This window comes from Chaetomium tenue (assembly GCF_020726465.1).
Source record: "Chaetomium tenue strain MPI-SDFR-AT-0079 chromosome Unknown F5144scaffold_8, whole genome shotgun sequence".
NCBI classification, from domain to species: domain Eukaryota; kingdom Fungi; phylum Ascomycota; class Sordariomycetes; order Sordariales; family Chaetomiaceae; genus Chaetomium; species Chaetomium tenue.
The window spans coordinates 337,735-353,886 of record NW_027117336.1 but is presented as its reverse complement, the minus strand read 5'-3'; the positions used below and the strand labels follow the sequence as shown (position 1 = coordinate 353,886).

Genomic DNA, 16,152 nt, shown 5'->3' with positions numbered 1-16,152 from the left:
GCTCCCGCCACCCACCAACCCCCTCCGCTACCCACTAGTAGCGCAGGACCAAAACCCCCGCCTTCAGGATATTCCTGATGCCGATGGTCATCCCCTGGTCATTCCTGACCGTGACCGCGGGCGTGGCGCAGAACCGCACGCGGGCGTGCTCGTTCTGCAGGGCCACGCCCACGGTCACCCCGCCGGCACCACCGCCAGTCCCGCCGATGGGGACATAGTCCAGCGGCTCGTGGGTCTCGGCGGCGAAGCGGGTGCCGCCGTCGTTCCACACGTACTGGAACGTCAGCCGCGACTGGAACAGCTTGGTCGACAGCTCCCAGGCGCTGGTCGTGATGCCGAAGAGGTCGTAGAAGGCCTCGTTGGCGATGTTGGTCTGCGTGGGGGGGAGCGGGGCCGGAGCGGGGCCGTCGGAGCTGCCGTCGTGGGAGGTGGGGGGCGGCGCCGGGGTGGTCTTGCGCAGTCGGGTGAGGAAGGGCCCGATCATGGTCTTGAGGTATTGGTGGTGTTGGGTGAGTTTGAAGTTTTTGAAGGCGGCGGCGTTGCTGCCGGAGGTCATTTCGGTGATGAGCTGGGCGCGGCGGTCGATGAGGGTTTGGCGGTCGTAGGCTTTGGAGGCTGGAGAAAGGGAGGTGGTTAGTAAATTGGGAGTGTTGGTGGATGAGAAGGGGGGGCACTCACGATCCATCTTCTTCAGGCGCATCTCCAGTTTCTCCATCTCCTCGTCAACATCCTCCGAGTAATCCTTCCAGCCCTCGGAGCTGCAGATGAAGACCATGACATGCTGCAGGATGAGGCGCTGCATGAGGTAGGGGCGGGAGTCGCGGTTGTTCAGCAGGCGCATGGCGTTATCGCCGCGGGTCTGCTCATGGTTGCTGTGGCAGATCTTGCAGATGTAGTCCCAGAGATGGCCGTTGGCCTCGGATTGGAGCTGCCGCTTCCAGCTCTCGTTCATGGGCGGCAAGTCGTCAAAGTAGGACGCGCAGAAGCCGTAGATCAGCGCGAACAGCGACTGGAACTCGTCGGCCCAGGACATCAGCATGTCGGACCCTTCGAGGTCGGCCCTGACGAGTGAGCCCGGCGTGGCCCGCTTCCGCTCCTTGGGGCTTCCCGTCTCGGTGATCATGGTAGTGGGCGCCCTCGGGTTCCGTCTAGGGCCGGAAGCCGGGCGGACGGGGGGGACGCTCGATTGGCGGCTGACCGCGGCGTAGCCGACGCCCGAACGGCCGCTGGCGGCCGTGGTGTTGGAGGGGCGGCGCTGGTGAAGAGAGTGGCCGCCGTGGTAGACAACGGGCCCGGAGTGCGATTGGGGGATAGGCTGGAAGGGAGAATATCCGACAAAGGGGCCGCCATGGCCCTGAGGGACACCGCTGTAGTAGAGCCCGCTGGTGTTTACATTACCAAGGGTACCGCTGCCTGAGCGGTCCATGCTGGGGTGGCCATTGGCAATGTGAGAGTTGCTCGAGTGGAGACTAGGAGGGGGGGCCCTGATACTCGAGGCATAAGATTGCTCGGTCGGGGGCAAAGCAAAGGTTTGGCCGCTGAGGGGGGTCGAAGAACGGGCGAGTGTATCTAGAGCGGCAGCTCGGTCCTGAGGCTCGCTGTGGACGTTGAGCCACAGATTCCGTTTGCCGTTGACTTGTTCCTGGAGGATCTGGTGGTTGTTGTTAGTAAACAATGTTTTACTGAAAAGAAAACAAACAACCGAGTGAGACGGAAGGAAAGTACTTACCGTCCGAGTCATCTCATTCTGGCGAAGTTGCTCCTTGAGAAACTGTGATTCGCTATTAGCTACTCTTCCACTTCAAAGAACATGAGATGAGTGGCATACTTGAATAGTCCTCACATCCTCGTCGCTGCGCCCGGCAATGCAGGACAGGGTTTTCTCGGCATTCTGCGAGCGTGACTTCCAATCGCTAAGATCGGCCTCGAGATTGCGGATGGTAGACTCGAGGGTGCGGACGCGTTCCTGCTCAGTAAGCGCCTTCTTGAGCTCGGCAGTCAAGCGGTCGACGGCCTGATTCATCTTGACCGTGTTGCTCATGAGCTCTTGCACGTCATAGTCGAATGACTTGAGGAACTCGGGCGGGATCGCATTCTGGCTATACATGCCCTGGCGAAGGCCCCAGACGCGCGCCTGCAGTTTGCAAGTCTGGTCGCGATGAGTCTGATGTCGATGGTTGTTAGCAGGGATAGAAGAAGAGAAGGAACGGGAGGCTTGAGATAGGCTTGAATGACTTTACCTTTTGGAAGGGATGGAGATTATCCTCTTCCGCGTTGAGGCTCATGGCCTGCATAGCGCTGATGAACGAATGGGTAGTAGAGCCCGGGATGAGAGAGCGACTCTGCGGCTGGGAAGCCGATGTAGAAGAAGGAGCAAGCATAGGAAGGCTGCCTTGACGCTGCGAAGAAATGGCGGGGCCTGGATAGGTGGACAGGCTCAGAGAGGGCGCGACACCATCGGTCGAGGTGGCAGTCGGGTGCGCGAATGCTTTGGCCGCAGCCCGCAGAGTTGACTTGGAGAATGACCGACGCGGCTTGATCGGCGCTGGGGTCTCAATCGCCTGGTCCGACGGCGTTCTGGGGTCTCGCTCTTTATCGACAGCCGACTCGACCGTGAGGTTCTTACCAATGGAATCCTCTAGTCGCGGGACAGTGGGCTGGGCGTGGGAAGGAAAACCCTTGTTTTCCTCTGCGCGCGAGGCGCGTCTCTCCGGAGACCAGGCGTAGAGAGGCGCGCCTCCGGAGCCGACGACACTCTCGTCGTCACTGCTGGAGGAGCTGTCGCTGTCTGAATGAGAGCTAGCCATTGTTGCTTGTGTGATGAAGCTGTTTGGAAGCGAAGAGAAGAGAGGTAAGAAGAAATACCGCGGATGGCGGAGTTGGGTTGCGAGCTTGAAAAAAGGAAACCAGAAGAGGAATTCTGGAGATGGGGAAGGAAGAAGAAAGAGGGGGAGAGAGGGAGCAGAGAGCGGGGGGATATAGAAGTGCAAGAGGGAAACGAAGAAAACCAGACGAGAAAAGGGATAAACCTCTTATTGGCTGCCTGTTTCTTTCTTGATGTCCCGATAATCAGCCAGCTGGGAGGAGGGTACTGCTCTTAGCACGCTATGATAAGGGGCATGTGCAAGACTAGGAGCTCGAGGGCGCCGCAGCCCACTTATACTGGGTGGCAGGAGGCAGGCCTTGTGTGATGTTAGATGCCACCTTCAAGTCAACTCTGATCTTTGATGAACACCAAGACAGGAGGGACTGGGAGAAGGCAGGCCACTGGGTTGCCAAAGGTTGTGAGGATCTGAACCAGGGGGTGAGGAGAGTGCCGGGGGGCTCACGGATGAGGATGCTGGAAAGGGAACCTGGGGGGGGAGGGGGAATGAGCGTTGGAATCGAATTTTCAGTGGGCAGAGGAAGGCATTAGGCGGGGAGTCCCAGCAGAAGGCGCCAAAACTCCAAGATCTTTATGGAAGCAACTGGTGTATTTGATTAGAATAGTGATCTTGTGGTAGGATAGGGCTTAACCCCTTGGGCATTAGGGTAACATATCCTCAAGTGAAGGATCTTAGACCGTGTGTGAGAGTGAATCGCTTGACTGTGTTGCCCCTCCTTGTCTTCAAATGTCAGACGGAACGCAGTGACTAGGGCCTATCGGCTGATCGTTATCGGAAGAGCAAGTGTACAACTGGGTATTCCTTCTTGAAAGTTGGAGAGCGATCTTTGACCATGGCAGCCAAAGACACCCTCAACCCAGCCACTGACCAGCAACCATCGCGGCTTTGTGACCAAACGCAAGATGTCGTCAAAAGGAGGTTGACTTGCTCTTTGAACTCCGGTCGACACAATGACAGTTGCTATAGCAACCTAGTCCTTCTTCCAAGCTGTCAAAATGGAGAGGGGTATAGGTTGTGGCCGCGGTAACAATGTGGTTGAAGGGGTAGATATATCTCGGTCGACTGAGGACTCCATCACCGCCAATACTACAATCGACAATAGCCCTTCCCCAAAACATTGAGTCAGAGTGGACGAAGCTGGTAACCGTGTCCTCGGTCGCAAGACGCAACTAGCAGTCGACTCAGAGCGGACGGGAAACGATAGCGTTGCTAACGACAAATAGTGCTAGCTCATCGTCGGGAAGCACCTTAGAGGTTTTAAGAGTCAGTGGCTGGTAAAACCAGTGTCCACGTCCTTGACCAACACCAGGAAGCAGCTGTCTTCTAGGAGTTAGCACAAGCAGCAATACGAGGGGAAATGATAGAAAGGGAGAAAGTATAAAGAAAACTAAGCTGCGTGGCAAAGGGCGAATAAGATACAGCTTACCTATCTTGGTCACCAAAAGCAGAGCCCTTCGGAACGGTAATAGACGATACAGCCCACGCTCTGGGGGAAAGCAAACTGGAAAACACCATCCCAGAGGCAGCAATTATGTTACTCGCACACGAAGTCGGGGTCAAGCTTAATTCTGCTCAGTGGGTGAAATATGGAATAGGGGTTCAAGTCGGGCCTAACTCTGGAGACTAAAAAAAGGACGATAAGCATGAAAGGGGTAATAACAACAACAAAAGGGGTAACAACAACGCCGACAGCGACAGCGACAGCAACGGCAACGGGAACGGCAACGGGCGGTGCAGCCATGGGATGAGAAAGGAGAGAATGTCCAGACTCACGGAGTACGGAGCTAGGACAGCCATGCGAGTTGAAAGTGGAAGAAGGGGCAGTCAAAGAACAATCGGTACCGAATACACGGAAGCTAGGGGAGACAAAGAAAGACGCTGATGGTGCCAAAGCAGGCGAAACACGACACCACTTCACAAGCAAACACCCTCTGAGTGAAGGTCGACAAGATGGTGTGAACTCCATCAATCGAAAAGGCCGCAGTTGCACAGAAACTGGCTTCAAAGCAGTGGCCCAACAGGGACTATGAGAGGAGATATCAATGCAGAGACCCGAACCCAAAAATATAAAGCAGAGCCGGTGACGGACAACAGCGCTCCAACAAGCCAAGATCTAGAGAAGGGAAGGCGCAAAGACAAAGAAAGGAAAGGGCCGGAAAGAGTGATTCCTTACCGACGCCCGACGGCCGGATAGCTATTCTGGAGCCCGGCTGATAATTCACTTGAGAGAACAAAGAAGGGGGGATCGATAGATGCCCAAGTAATGTTGCCTACTTGTCTGCCTGTACAGACCTGGGCAGCCAGTATGTCAACCATTAAATGGGCAGCTGCCCGAGAAGTAGGGCTGACAGCGAGGTATCTTATCAGATATAACCACTTGGTTTACGGATCAAGGGACTGCCTTGCTCCTAGCCCGGTGCGGAGTGCAGGTACAAGGAATAAAAGAGCCGAGTGTGGAAGAATGGTACATGCTCTTGATAGTGATATCTCGGTGGATGACCGCCTTAGCGATGACAAGGAGCAAAACATGTGGAGATGGCACCTAGGCAGGCTAGGAGGTTAGCCATACAAAGCGCAGCACACGACACTAACAAGGATAAAGACAAGGCTCAGGCTCAAACTCTATATTTCGAAACTACCTAGAAGAATTAAGCAAGTGGTCATACACAGAGGGACCGCTTCACCTCTGACGGCAGAACCGCCATCCTCTGCTGATGCGAGTCTGTTTTGCCTAGCTACAAAATCAGCAACGCCAACGCTAGACAGGAGGCTTCATGATCGCGGTATTGCCGAAATCGCAAAGGCGGAAGATTGGTCGAAAATGGAGCGGAAGGCTGGAGCGGTTCTGCGGGCGGAAATCAGTGAGATATCGACGGCGCCTACCCAGGCCGCTATGGTGGTCAAGACGGGAGTGATGCTGGCGAAAACGACGTCGACTCCTAAACTTTTGGGAAATAATCCAACCAATATCGACATCAAAAATCGAGATCGTGGCGTGTAACGAAGCCCTTGTACGGCATGGCGGAATGGGAGACTAATGTCATGTCAGCACCTGTCTGGAGGGGGAACATTGTGGGGGAAGGTAACTGACCTTTGTGAAATTCCTATGCAGATAGCAGGGACCCGTGATTAGTGTCTTAGATCGCCTTGGTGCGAGAGAACAAACTGCTGTAGACCGCGTCCACAACCGGAGCAGCAGTGATCATCCGTCCGTCAAAGTAGCGACCGTTGAGGCCCTTGATGGCGTTCTCTCCGCCAGAGACCTTATCGAACTTGAGGTAGATGTCGCCTTGGGAATTGGGGTCGAGAGAGATGTGGACGACGTGACCGTATTTCTCCTCGGCTTCTTGCCGGACTTCGTCTTCCAGCTCCTTGGCCCAGTCGTCGCCCACTTGCCTGGTGGATGTTAGCGACCCTGCTTCTGTTGGTGGGGAGTAGAAGACATACTCAGCGGGATCAAACATGTTGCGGAGTACCACGCAACGACTCGCCATGCTGACATTGACGGGGAGGGGCTTCGTCGTCTCGGTCTTGGGCTTGAGAATCTGTCGCTCGGGTTGGCCGTTGGTTGGCTCGTCAGTTCTTGCCAGCTTCCGCATGAGGGCGTCTCGGCTGTAGTTGTTAAAGTTGACGCCAGCGACGTCGGTATCGTCCAGGGCACTAGCGCCCGTACCCTTCTCGTTGTCTCGGCCGCCGGCGCGGTCAAAGTTGGACGCCTGGGGACCTCGGCCCCCGGCTCCGGAGAATGAGGATCCCTGGAACTGTTGATTCTGATTCTGGCCTTGGAATCCCCGTAAGAGGTTGGCAGTTGACTCTGGGGTGAACTTATCGTTTCCAAGCCCAACACGAATGGGACGACCGGCCAGGTCGAACCCGTTCATCTTCTCAAGCGCCTCACGGGCCTGGCCAGCATCGCGGAACCTGTGAAAATGTTAAGAAATGACCTAGCGACAGGGGGAAAGGCGGATACATACTGGACAAAACCGTAGCCTCGGCTGCGGCCGCTGTCGTCCTTCTGTAGCTGCACGAACTCGAGCTCACCAAAGGGCTCAAAGACGTTTTGGAGGTCTGTTTCCGTGATACTAAAATGAATGTTGCCGACATAGAGCCTGTGGAAAGGGACCGAGTTGGGGTGGCCGGACGATTCCGAGTTGCGGACTTGGCGGTTCTTTTCGGCCTCGGTGGGTTGAACAATGACGGGAATACCTAGGAGTTTCTGACCAGTGAGCTGGAGGGCGGCCGCAACGGATTCTTCACCCTTGAACTCGACGTAGCCAACACTAGAGGGAGGGTCAGTTTCGGTGCAATCAGCGACGAGCAGAATAGGAGACGTACCCTTTAGACCTGTTGCTAACACGGTCCTTTACGATCTGGGCTTCGGCAACGGGGCCAACCTTTTCGAAGAATTCCTTCAACTCGCGGGTACGGAGGCGAGCGGCCAGCTGCTGGACGAAGACAGTGCGGCGATCGCGCTCGTCCCCGGTCGGTGAAGTATCGCGGGGAGTGCTGTTTCTGGCGGCACGGTGTTCTTCTTCTCGGCGGCGATACCCGCGATCGTCGCGGTCGCGACGGTCTTCTCCGGGCGGCCGGTAGTAGCGGTTGGGCGAGCGGGAGCGGGAGCGGCCACCACGACCGCGGTTGCTTCCACGGTAGTAGTCTCCGTCGGTTCTATGACGACGTGAGTGTCGGCCAGAATCACGGCTCCGGCTCCGACGCCTACTCTTGTGGCTTCCGGCCTCACTCCTCGGGGTATTCCGCCCGCTGGACGAATTTCGGTGGCGACCGGCGCTACGATCTCGGCGGCGATGGCCCCGGTCTCGGTCTCGGTCTCGGTCGCCATCTCGGCTGCGATCACGGCTGCGTCGGTCTCTATCGCGCTCGCGATCCCGGTCGTGCTCGCTGCGGCTTCCGGTCTGGGGTGAGTCGCCATTAGCGGTAACCTTGCCGGTCTGCTCCTTGGAGGAAGCAGTCGAATCAAGGAGGGCTTCCACGTCTAAGCCTGACATTTTGGCAACTGGCTCGATGATTCAATCAATCACTATTTCTTCTTTGCACTAGAATGTCTCTGGGGTGCGATTATGGAAGCTGGAACGTGTCGCGATATTTGCAACTCGGCGAGTGAAGTTGGTCGGTCGACGGATGCCTGAAAGAGGAGAGAGGCAAGCGGCAATGGCAAATGGGCACAATTGAATCGAAATGATGTGTCACGTGAGAGATTCGCGCTAAATGCAAGTGAAAGTCACCGACTCACTGTGTGGGTACGGTGTGAATACAGTATCGCGCACGGTTCGCAGGCCATGCCGTGTAATGCGGCCGTTTATCATGGAACTTGGGCGATGATATCATGACTTGATTGCACAGGATGCAGGTGATTGTGACGAGACAGGTATGTAGTCCAAACCGTCGCAATATTAACATTATGTATTGTAAGGACAATGACATCAACAGTCCACGCGGGAGGAAACTAAATCCCTGAAGACGCAATATCCCTCACCCCCTAAAACCGAGAACCCAGACGCTCGGTGACCATCGACTGAGGAGAGAGAAGGCTGGAACCCGTCGGAGGTTCAGCGAGAATAACTGCTCGGAGATGTCGTGATGTGTACGTGCCCGCCTCATTACAAGATATATGTACCGAGCCCCAATCATTAACTCATGTGTTCCAATCCATTTAAATCTTCTTGGGCTTCGTCTCAAACCCAGTGCCGAAAACCATGTCCCAGAGGGGGCTTGTGACACCAAAGCCGTTCTCGTAATCCAGGAAGTGGTGTTCGAGGTGGTACTTCTTGAGCTGCTTCCACCACAGCGGGAGGTTTTGGTGGTGCAGGAAGTAGTGTGTCATGTCGTAGCAGATGTAGCCGAAGACGCCGCCGCAGTAGGCAGCTGTCCCCATGTACCAGTCCCAGAAGAAAATGCCGTGTGCCACCTTCCAGAACGGGAGGGCCAACGCAACAAAAAGAGTTGGCGGCATGACTAGGCGGTACTTGTCCATGGGGAGGTAATGGTGGATGCCGTGAAGGGTGAAGTGGAGGGTAATGCCAACCCGGTTATCGGGGAGGTAACTGAGAAGGGTTAGAAGGCGGAAGGCTGGTGTGTGGGAAGAATGTGACTCACTTATCCAAGTGGAACAAGAACCGATGCAGGACGTATTCGATGAGTGTCCAGGCGAACAAGCCAAATGCGAAGCAGCCCGCTTCCCCCAGGGGGCTGGTGAACCCCGGGCTCGCGATGTAGAGGCCGTAGGAGACACACGGCAGCCACAGTGTCGGGACCACCCACCACGCCGTCTTGGTGAGAGGCTCGAGGAAGTTGCCAAACAGGGGGGCCGACTCTCCACCCTTGTAGTGGCGCGGCCGGTGAACCTGGTCGAGATAGAAGTCTTTGGAGAAGCCGCCAAACCAGACTTGCGGGAACAACGGTCGGCTTAGGTCGAGAAACTTGTGTGTCTTGTAATCGGAGGAGATGTCGGTATCCTTGCTCAGGTCCTCCTCGCAGGACATGCCCGTCCTGGGATGCACAGGAGTGCCGTTCGCGCCATTCGATTCCCCATTGGCCGTGCCATTGCCATTCCCAACCTCTGCCTTTCCGTTGGCAGACCCGTTGGCGGAAGCGAGGAAGCCGATGTGTGAGTCTTCGAGCACCTCGTAGGCGGCTTGGGAATGTTCGTGTGACGCCTCGTCCTCGAGGATGTCCTTGATGTCCTTGCCGGCGTACTCGAGCACCAGTTCGCCGCCGCCGGGGTGCGCATCGATGAAATCGGTCACGTCGTAGACATTCTTCCCCAAGGTAACATAACAAGACTTGGCCGAGTTATGCGCCTCGACCTCGGCGAGGGTGAAAGTCGGGAGTGTTCGGCCAGGCATACTTGCGATTCCCGTTTTAGGGCGGTCGAACTCGATCGAGATGGAGGTTTTGGCATGCGCTTATGCCCGGCGGTTTCGGGAGACGGAGCAGGTCGAAGAGGGAGAGCAACAAGTGTTGCTGGGACCAGCGCAAATGTAAGGTCAAAAAGGAGAAGTCAAACGAAACTCGGACGAAAAGAAAACTCCAGGCCGCTCCCAGTCAGGGGAGGAACGAACGAGTCCCGACTGTTGCGGAATAGGCGGATCAGATTTGGGCCAGGGGGTCCAAGAAAAGCGCGAATCAGAGACGCGAAATCTTTCGGATCCGCGTGAAACCGCATCGAATGACAATGGCGTTACTGCCGGTACGTAAGCTCGCCAAGCTTTGCGCTGAATCACCCTAACGGGCAGTTTGGAAATCGTCCGACTTGGGCTCCGTATCGGGTTCGTTCCGCAGCCGGGATCCGAAGAATTGGAAAGAGAAAACGACGGAGCCCGGGAGACGATGGTTGTGCTGCTCTCACAAAAAAGAAAAAATGGAACTGGATCAGACAAAAGCTTGAGTGGCTGGCTATATTATGTATGAAGCACAACCCAAGCATGCCAGAGAGTGAGTTCGAAATGACCTGGCAGTTTCACGTTAGTACTGTAATATGGACTGTATGTTGTTACAGATGCGCATCGTGCGTTGAAACATCTTGACTCAGGCATGCAAGTATGCAACAAGAAGTTTTCAAAACAAAGTATGCTAATATCAGTAATCGTTCTAGCAGAACTGACGGAACAGCTTTCCGAATCTTGGCGCCTAGGTTTGCCTAGCGTGAGCATGGCGGGGGTTCAGCTGCCCCTCCTTGAACCCTCGTCAGGCTTTCTCTTGAGTTAGAGAGAACGAGTCGATCAAAGGGTTGTGTTCCTAAAAACTTGAAAAAAATATCGGGGCTTTTTACCTGCAACTGGATACCTGGAGAGATACTTTGGGCGGCTATAAGGTGTTATTATTGTTGTATGTTCAGCATCAAAGGAGGCAGTCCTTGCAAGCAATAACAGAAGAAAAGAAGAAGGTTGGATCTGACGTAAAGGAATCTCGGCTCTTGGCGCCTTGAGACCACCAGCATCCCTCCAGCGTTTCCAGTTTCCAGGCTATCCCATATTTCAGCTGAGACTGTGTAGGGACTTCAAGAGAGGCCGCCGTCTGTGGGTTACTCCGAGTTTGCCATCTAACCGTCTACGACTTGGACTTGCCACTCGAATTTCATTCCTGCAGCCTGCGACCGACTTCCAGGAAAGGAGCCGTCGAATCGCATTCTGCAGCGCAACCAGGATTTTCGGCTATTTTTCTTATTTTTTCTGATAAACACAACCAAAACATCATGGCGAGCGTTAGACCGGGCTGGGGCAATGCGCTCCTGGTCCTCGCTTTGCTGCTTGTGGTTCTTCCTGGAAAAGCGGCAGCGTTCGGCGCCGGCAACATTCCTTCTATCGCCCAAGTCGAGGGTCACAATTGGAGACATGGAGGTTGGTGATGATAGGCTTATCTTGGTCCCGGCGCATGGCTGACGGTCTGCCCCAAAGATATCGAGGATATGCTCAAGACGGTCGCCTTTCTTCACGGCAAGAAATGGACGACCATGATGATCGGGCGCGTTTACTTCGGCAACTGGCTTAGAGATTACTCCCAAGCCATCGATGTCGGCAGCTTGAAGGGCATCAACGCGGCCACTATCCGAATCATTGTGAGTCCCTCACGGCAAACTTAAGCGTCGTGGCCAACCTGTTGACGTGCCAGGTCTGGGTGCTCTCTTTCATGGCCAACGGCTATGCGACGGAGGAGTTTGAGGTTACCGAGGAGCGGCTGGGTGTCTACCGGCCCGAGGAGCACATCGATAACCCCCGTGGATATGCTGACGATAAAGATGCCCGTGAATATGATCCCCGTCTGCGAGGTCCCATTAACCCCAGAGAGCTCGAGATCGATCCCCGCACTGGGATGAAGAACTACATTGCCAACGAGAGCGGCGGTTGGGCCACGAGTGCCGGTTATCTGCGCTGGAGCTTCGCCCGCAGCATCCACTTCGCCCGCGTCTATACCAGCGGGGCCAGCGGCACGTCTGGCAAGGAGGCCGACCTGTGCGAAGCTCTGCGGTGCCTTGGCCAGGCCCTGCACTGCATGGAGGTAAGTCTTATCGTTGGCGGTATAGTGGCAGACGACAGACGGACTAACCGCGGCTAGGACTGGGGCGCTCACACCAACTACTGCGAGCTGGCCCTCATCGAGCTGGGCCACCACAGCGTCTTCCCCCATTGTGGCAGCTCAACCCAGATCCACCTGAACGGGAAATCGGTCTATCCTCTTGTCACTGGTACGTGAATAGGGGCAGGGCAATAAGCATGTCATGTGAGTCGGAACTGACGGAATCTATAGGCACTTTTGGAGCTGTTGACTTCTTGCACTCGGTTCTCGGGTAAGCCTGTCTGATCCCCATCCGCCCATCCTGCACTAACCCAGACCAGCGAGGCCACCGACCACTTCACCCAGTCCGAAGTCGACGAAATCGACATCGCCCTCAAAAACGCCGAGCAGGCCAACAACTCCAGCAGCGGTCAGCGGGGCTTCTTCGGATCCGGCTCGGGTGGCGGCGGCGATTTCATTTCCATGCTGGGCCAGCTCCCTGGCGTCGGCGATGGTTTCGCTTCGCAAGCTAGGGACCTCAAGGCTGCGTCCGCCGCCCAGGAGAGGGAGAACGCGCGCGACGCCAGCAACGTAAACGTCATGCCCGGGATGAGCCCCAACTTCGACCCGGTCAAGGTCTCGGGACAGATTTACCCGATCATGCAGTTCCGCGATAGGATCGTGCGGTCCATCAACAACATGATCTCCAAGGTACCGGGGCTGGAGAGCCTGCTCGAGCACATCAGCGAGACGCTGACGGCCTTCATTCTCGGCCTGTTGGCACCCTTTGTGCGGCCCATCATCAACCAGGTCAGCAAGGCGCTCAAGGAGGGCTCGTCGGGCCTGATTGCCACGAGCGCCCAGCAGCAGTTCGAGCCCTGGAACAACCCGCGCTGCTCCGACCCGACCCACTCGATGCTGTCCAAGGACCACTTCACCAACATCCTCAACTCGTGCGGCGGCCGCGTGTCCGTGACCATCCTGCAATACGTCGTCCCGTAGGTTCCTTCCGTCCCCACCCCTTTTGCAGTCTCCTAACCTCCCCTTGACACGCAGACGCATCATGTACGCGTGGGAGAACCCCGGCGTGCCCGTAGACGAGGTGCTCGACGACATACTGCGCGCGTTCCACCACCCGGCGGCGCGCAACGAGCAGATCGAGATCCAGCGCGAGATGTTCGAGACGGTGCGCAAGTGGGCCCAGGAGACGCCGTACCGCAGCCGCCTCGACCACATGCTGTCGTCCGAGTCAGTCAAGAACCACAAGAACCACGTCCTCAGCGGCGAGGCCGGCTCGCGCTCCGTCTCGGGCGGCGGCCACCCGGGGGGCTGTGGCCACGGCTCCGACGGCGGGCACGGAAAGCCGGCCGGGTCGCTGTGGTCGCACATCCAGAGCGTGAACCGCGACGCGCGCGAGCTCGGTGCAAGCCCGGCTGCGGGTGGCGGTGGGCAGCACGCGCCGCCACAGATGCACGGCCAGGCGGCGGCGTACTACTCAGGCAGCGGCCCGCAGACGCCGCAGTCGTATACGGGAACCCCCGGGTCGGGGGGCTACGCGGCCAGCTACGGGCACCCGACGCCGCCTCCCGCGCAGGCCTCGTATGGAGCGCACCAGGGGTATCCGGGTCAGGGGGGTTATGGACAGCAGCACCACCAGCACCAGCCGCCGCCGCCGCAGCCGCAGTACGGCGGTCACCCCCAGGGCGGTGCGTATGGTCAGCCGCCGCAGCCGGGGGCCTACCCCCCACACGGCCAGCAGCCGCCTTCGTGGGGAGGTCATTACCCGCGGTATTAGGGAGGAAAGGGGGTGAGTGAGTGAGGAAGTGTTATGCAGTAGGGAGGGGCTTGTTTGGATTGTGCTTGGGGTATGGTATTCTGTCGTCCATAGTTCAGATTTCAGACCGGTTTTACAGAGACGGACGCCCGTCGTGAGGATTTGCAAAAATCTAGTCTAGCCACCCATCCGCCCAAACGCCGTCCGTCCCCGCTCCCTGTCTGTGCCTTGAGCGTCTTTTTATTCTTGCCCAAAATGAGTCTGGCCCCCCCGTGCTATGCAGTACCCAACGCAATGCCGTCGCCAACCGACTAACCCATCAAAACTACACTACAAAAGAGAAAAGCAGACAGTGCTGTGCATATTACGATAGCGTTTTCAACAATAACAAAAGAAACAACAACCAACCCGCCAAATTAGCAAGTAAAAACGGTAAGACAAGAGAACAAAGGAGAGGGAAAAAAAAAACCCAGAAAACCAGAAAGCCAGAAAGCCAAAAAAGATCGTCACCACCACCACCGCACTACCTCCCCCTCCTCCGCGGATCCGCCGCCTCAGCCCTCCTCATCTCCCTGACCTCCCTGGTCCCCAAACTCCCCACGCCACCCTCACTCCTCCTCTCCCACCCCCCCAACCTCACCACCAAACACGTCGCATTATCCCCATCCGCCGACACCTCCGTCGCATACTCGACCACCTTCCTCGCCCCCTCCTCCGGCGTGGCCGCCTCCTTCACCACATCGACAATCTCCTGATCCCCCAGCGACCCACTCACCCCATCACTGACCAGCACCAGGAACGCAAACTCGGCCGGGCGCAGCGCCACGCGCACCACGTCCGGCTCGGCCGACACGCCGATGCGTTTGCTCTGCATGTCGCCAAAGGCGCGGCTGTTCGCCAGGCCCTGGATGCGCTCCTCGCCGAAGGAGTCGGTGACGACCGAGGTGGTGACGTAGCGGCGCAGGCGGCGCGACTCGGCGGGGGAGGACGGGTGGTGGTCCGAGGTGAGCGGCAGCGGGCGGCCCGTGGCCGTCTCGCAGAGCAGGACGCGCGTGTCGCCGACGTGGGCGACCACGAGGGTGGAGTGCGCGGCCGGGTGCCAGAAGGGGGACGGGGTGGGGGTGGAGATCAGGGCGACGGAGGCGGTGGAGCCGCCTTTGAAGCGTGCGGGCCCGCCGATGCCGTGCCCGGAGGGGGGCAGGTGGGGGGAGCCGAGGATTTCGTCTTCGTTGAGGGGGATGTCGGAGATGTAGGGGTCGTCGGGGTCGGGCTTGCGCGCTTGGGCGGTGACGAAGTCGAGGTCGGCGCGGAGGAAGGCGTAGGTGAGGACGGATTCGAGGGATGGGGGGGAGGGCTGGGAGGGTCGTTGGGGGGTGTGTGTGGAGGGGTCGGAGAGGGAGGATGGTGGGTCGGATAAGGAGGAGGAGGAGGGGTCGCGCATGGACGGGGCCATGGGGGCGGTGAAGTAGTTGGGGCGAAAGCGGCGGAAGTAACCGCCGATGGTGCGCTTGTATTCGGCGAGGAGCGAGGATTGTAGCCGGAGCCCTTCCGAGCCGTCGGCGGCGGCGGCTTCTTGACTTTGACCTTGGGTTTCGCCCGGGAATTGTGGTGCGGGATCCCGCTGGCCAAATATGGTTTCCGGATCCCTCATCGAGTCGGGAGCCGCGGGGTCCCTCTTGAGACTGCTCTCTAGCCCAAACTCGGCAGCGGCCTCCTCGATATACCCGTGCAGCTCCTCCCGCAGGAATTGGCTGCACTCGCTGCCGCCGTGGCCATCGAAGACGCCAAAGTAGAAGATCTGCGGATCCCCCAGGGCGCTGTCGGCGCTGGTGCCCTCTCCGGCTGTTTTTGCGGCCTGGTGGCGCACCAAACTGACGGGCACCCTCTTTGCGAAAGCGGGAATGCGAATGGTGCCGGCCTGGTTTGTATCCTCGTTATAGCAGCGCTGTCCGCGGGACTCGGAGACGCCGAAGTGGTGCTTGGCGCTCCGGAGCGGTATTCGGACGACTGTCAGGTCGCGGCTGGGCATGTTCGGAGGGGCCACGGCCGGAGCGGACCCCGGTGCCGGGGTGTGGGGTGTCGAGGCGGACCTAGGCAACTTATGACCGGGGCCGGCTGACGACCGGGAGTCCGGGTGTAACGACGACGAAGGTAGGTGGGTCACGAAGTAATTGTGGAAGCCTCGCTTGAAAGAGTGGTTGATCAATGTCTGGCTGTGCTGGCCGCGAAGGTTCGTCATAACCCGGAGAACCGTTGCCGATGTTCGCGCCGGGGCCGGAGCCGGGGCTCGGAGGGGCCGTCGCGATCGGGCGGCTCGTAGTGCGCATGCCGACATGCTAGGGCTTCTTGTGTGTGTTGTCTGGTGGACGTGAAATAAGGTCGCGACATAGCCCACGAAGGCATCTAGTAGGGTTTCCGGTTGGGCTCGGCTCGTTCGTCTTGTAGTTCGGGGAAAGCTGGAAGAAGAGGTCCGACGACGGA

At 57.7% G+C, this 16,152-nt stretch overlaps 5 protein-coding genes across 5 annotated transcripts; 1 reads left to right on the top strand and 4 right to left on the bottom strand.

The window, feature by feature from the left end:
* Positions 1–34: 34 nt before the first annotated feature.
* Positions 35–3,240, bottom strand: F5144DRAFT_616306 (uncharacterized protein; the record flags this gene model as incomplete). The annotated part of the gene is made up of 5 exons (XM_066791831.1): positions 2,241–3,240; positions 1,829–2,164; positions 1,730–1,771; positions 679–1,651; positions 35–615 (listed from the first exon to the last, which is right to left on the bottom strand). The coding sequence occupies exons 1-5, from the start codon at positions 2,805–2,807 to the stop codon at positions 35–37; spliced, it is 2,499 nt and encodes an 832-aa protein (XP_066638283.1). The 5' UTR covers positions 2,808–3,240.
* Positions 3,241–6,022: 2,782 nt separating this feature from the next.
* F5144DRAFT_499984 (uncharacterized protein) lies at positions 6,023–7,891 on the bottom strand (the record flags this gene model as incomplete). The annotated part of the gene is made up of 4 exons (XM_066786354.1): positions 6,023–6,281; positions 6,333–6,806; positions 6,860–7,165; positions 7,221–7,891. 4 exons carry the CDS (start codon positions 7,889–7,891, stop codon positions 6,023–6,025), a joined length of 1,710 nt encoding a protein of 569 aa, XP_066638282.1.
* Positions 7,892–8,441: 550 nt separating this feature from the next.
* F5144DRAFT_400979 (uncharacterized protein) lies at positions 8,442–10,092 on the bottom strand. The gene is made up of 2 exons (XM_066784827.1): positions 9,000–10,092; positions 8,442–8,947 (listed from the first exon to the last, which is right to left on the bottom strand). The coding sequence occupies exons 1-2, from the start codon at positions 9,746–9,748 to the stop codon at positions 8,557–8,559; spliced, it is 1,140 nt and encodes a 379-aa protein (XP_066638281.1). The 5' UTR covers positions 9,749–10,092; the 3' UTR covers positions 8,442–8,556.
* Positions 10,093–11,097: 1,005 nt separating this feature from the next.
* Positions 11,098–13,712, top strand: F5144DRAFT_596698 (heterokaryon incompatibility Het-C; the record flags this gene model as incomplete). The annotated part of the gene is made up of 8 exons (XM_066790823.1): positions 11,098–11,242; positions 11,300–11,460; positions 11,514–11,900; positions 11,958–12,087; positions 12,150–12,189; positions 12,239–12,895; positions 12,954–13,318; positions 13,378–13,712. 8 exons carry the CDS (start codon positions 11,098–11,100, stop codon positions 13,710–13,712), a joined length of 2,220 nt encoding a protein of 739 aa, XP_066638280.1.
* Positions 13,713–14,194: 482 nt separating this feature from the next.
* F5144DRAFT_499858 (phosphatase 2C-like domain-containing protein) lies at positions 14,195–16,006 on the bottom strand (the record flags this gene model as incomplete). The annotated part of the gene is made up of 2 exons (XM_066786350.1): positions 14,195–14,575; positions 14,810–16,006. 2 exons carry the CDS (start codon positions 16,004–16,006, stop codon positions 14,195–14,197), a joined length of 1,578 nt encoding a protein of 525 aa, XP_066638279.1.
* Between the last annotated feature and the right edge of the window lie 146 nt (positions 16,007–16,152).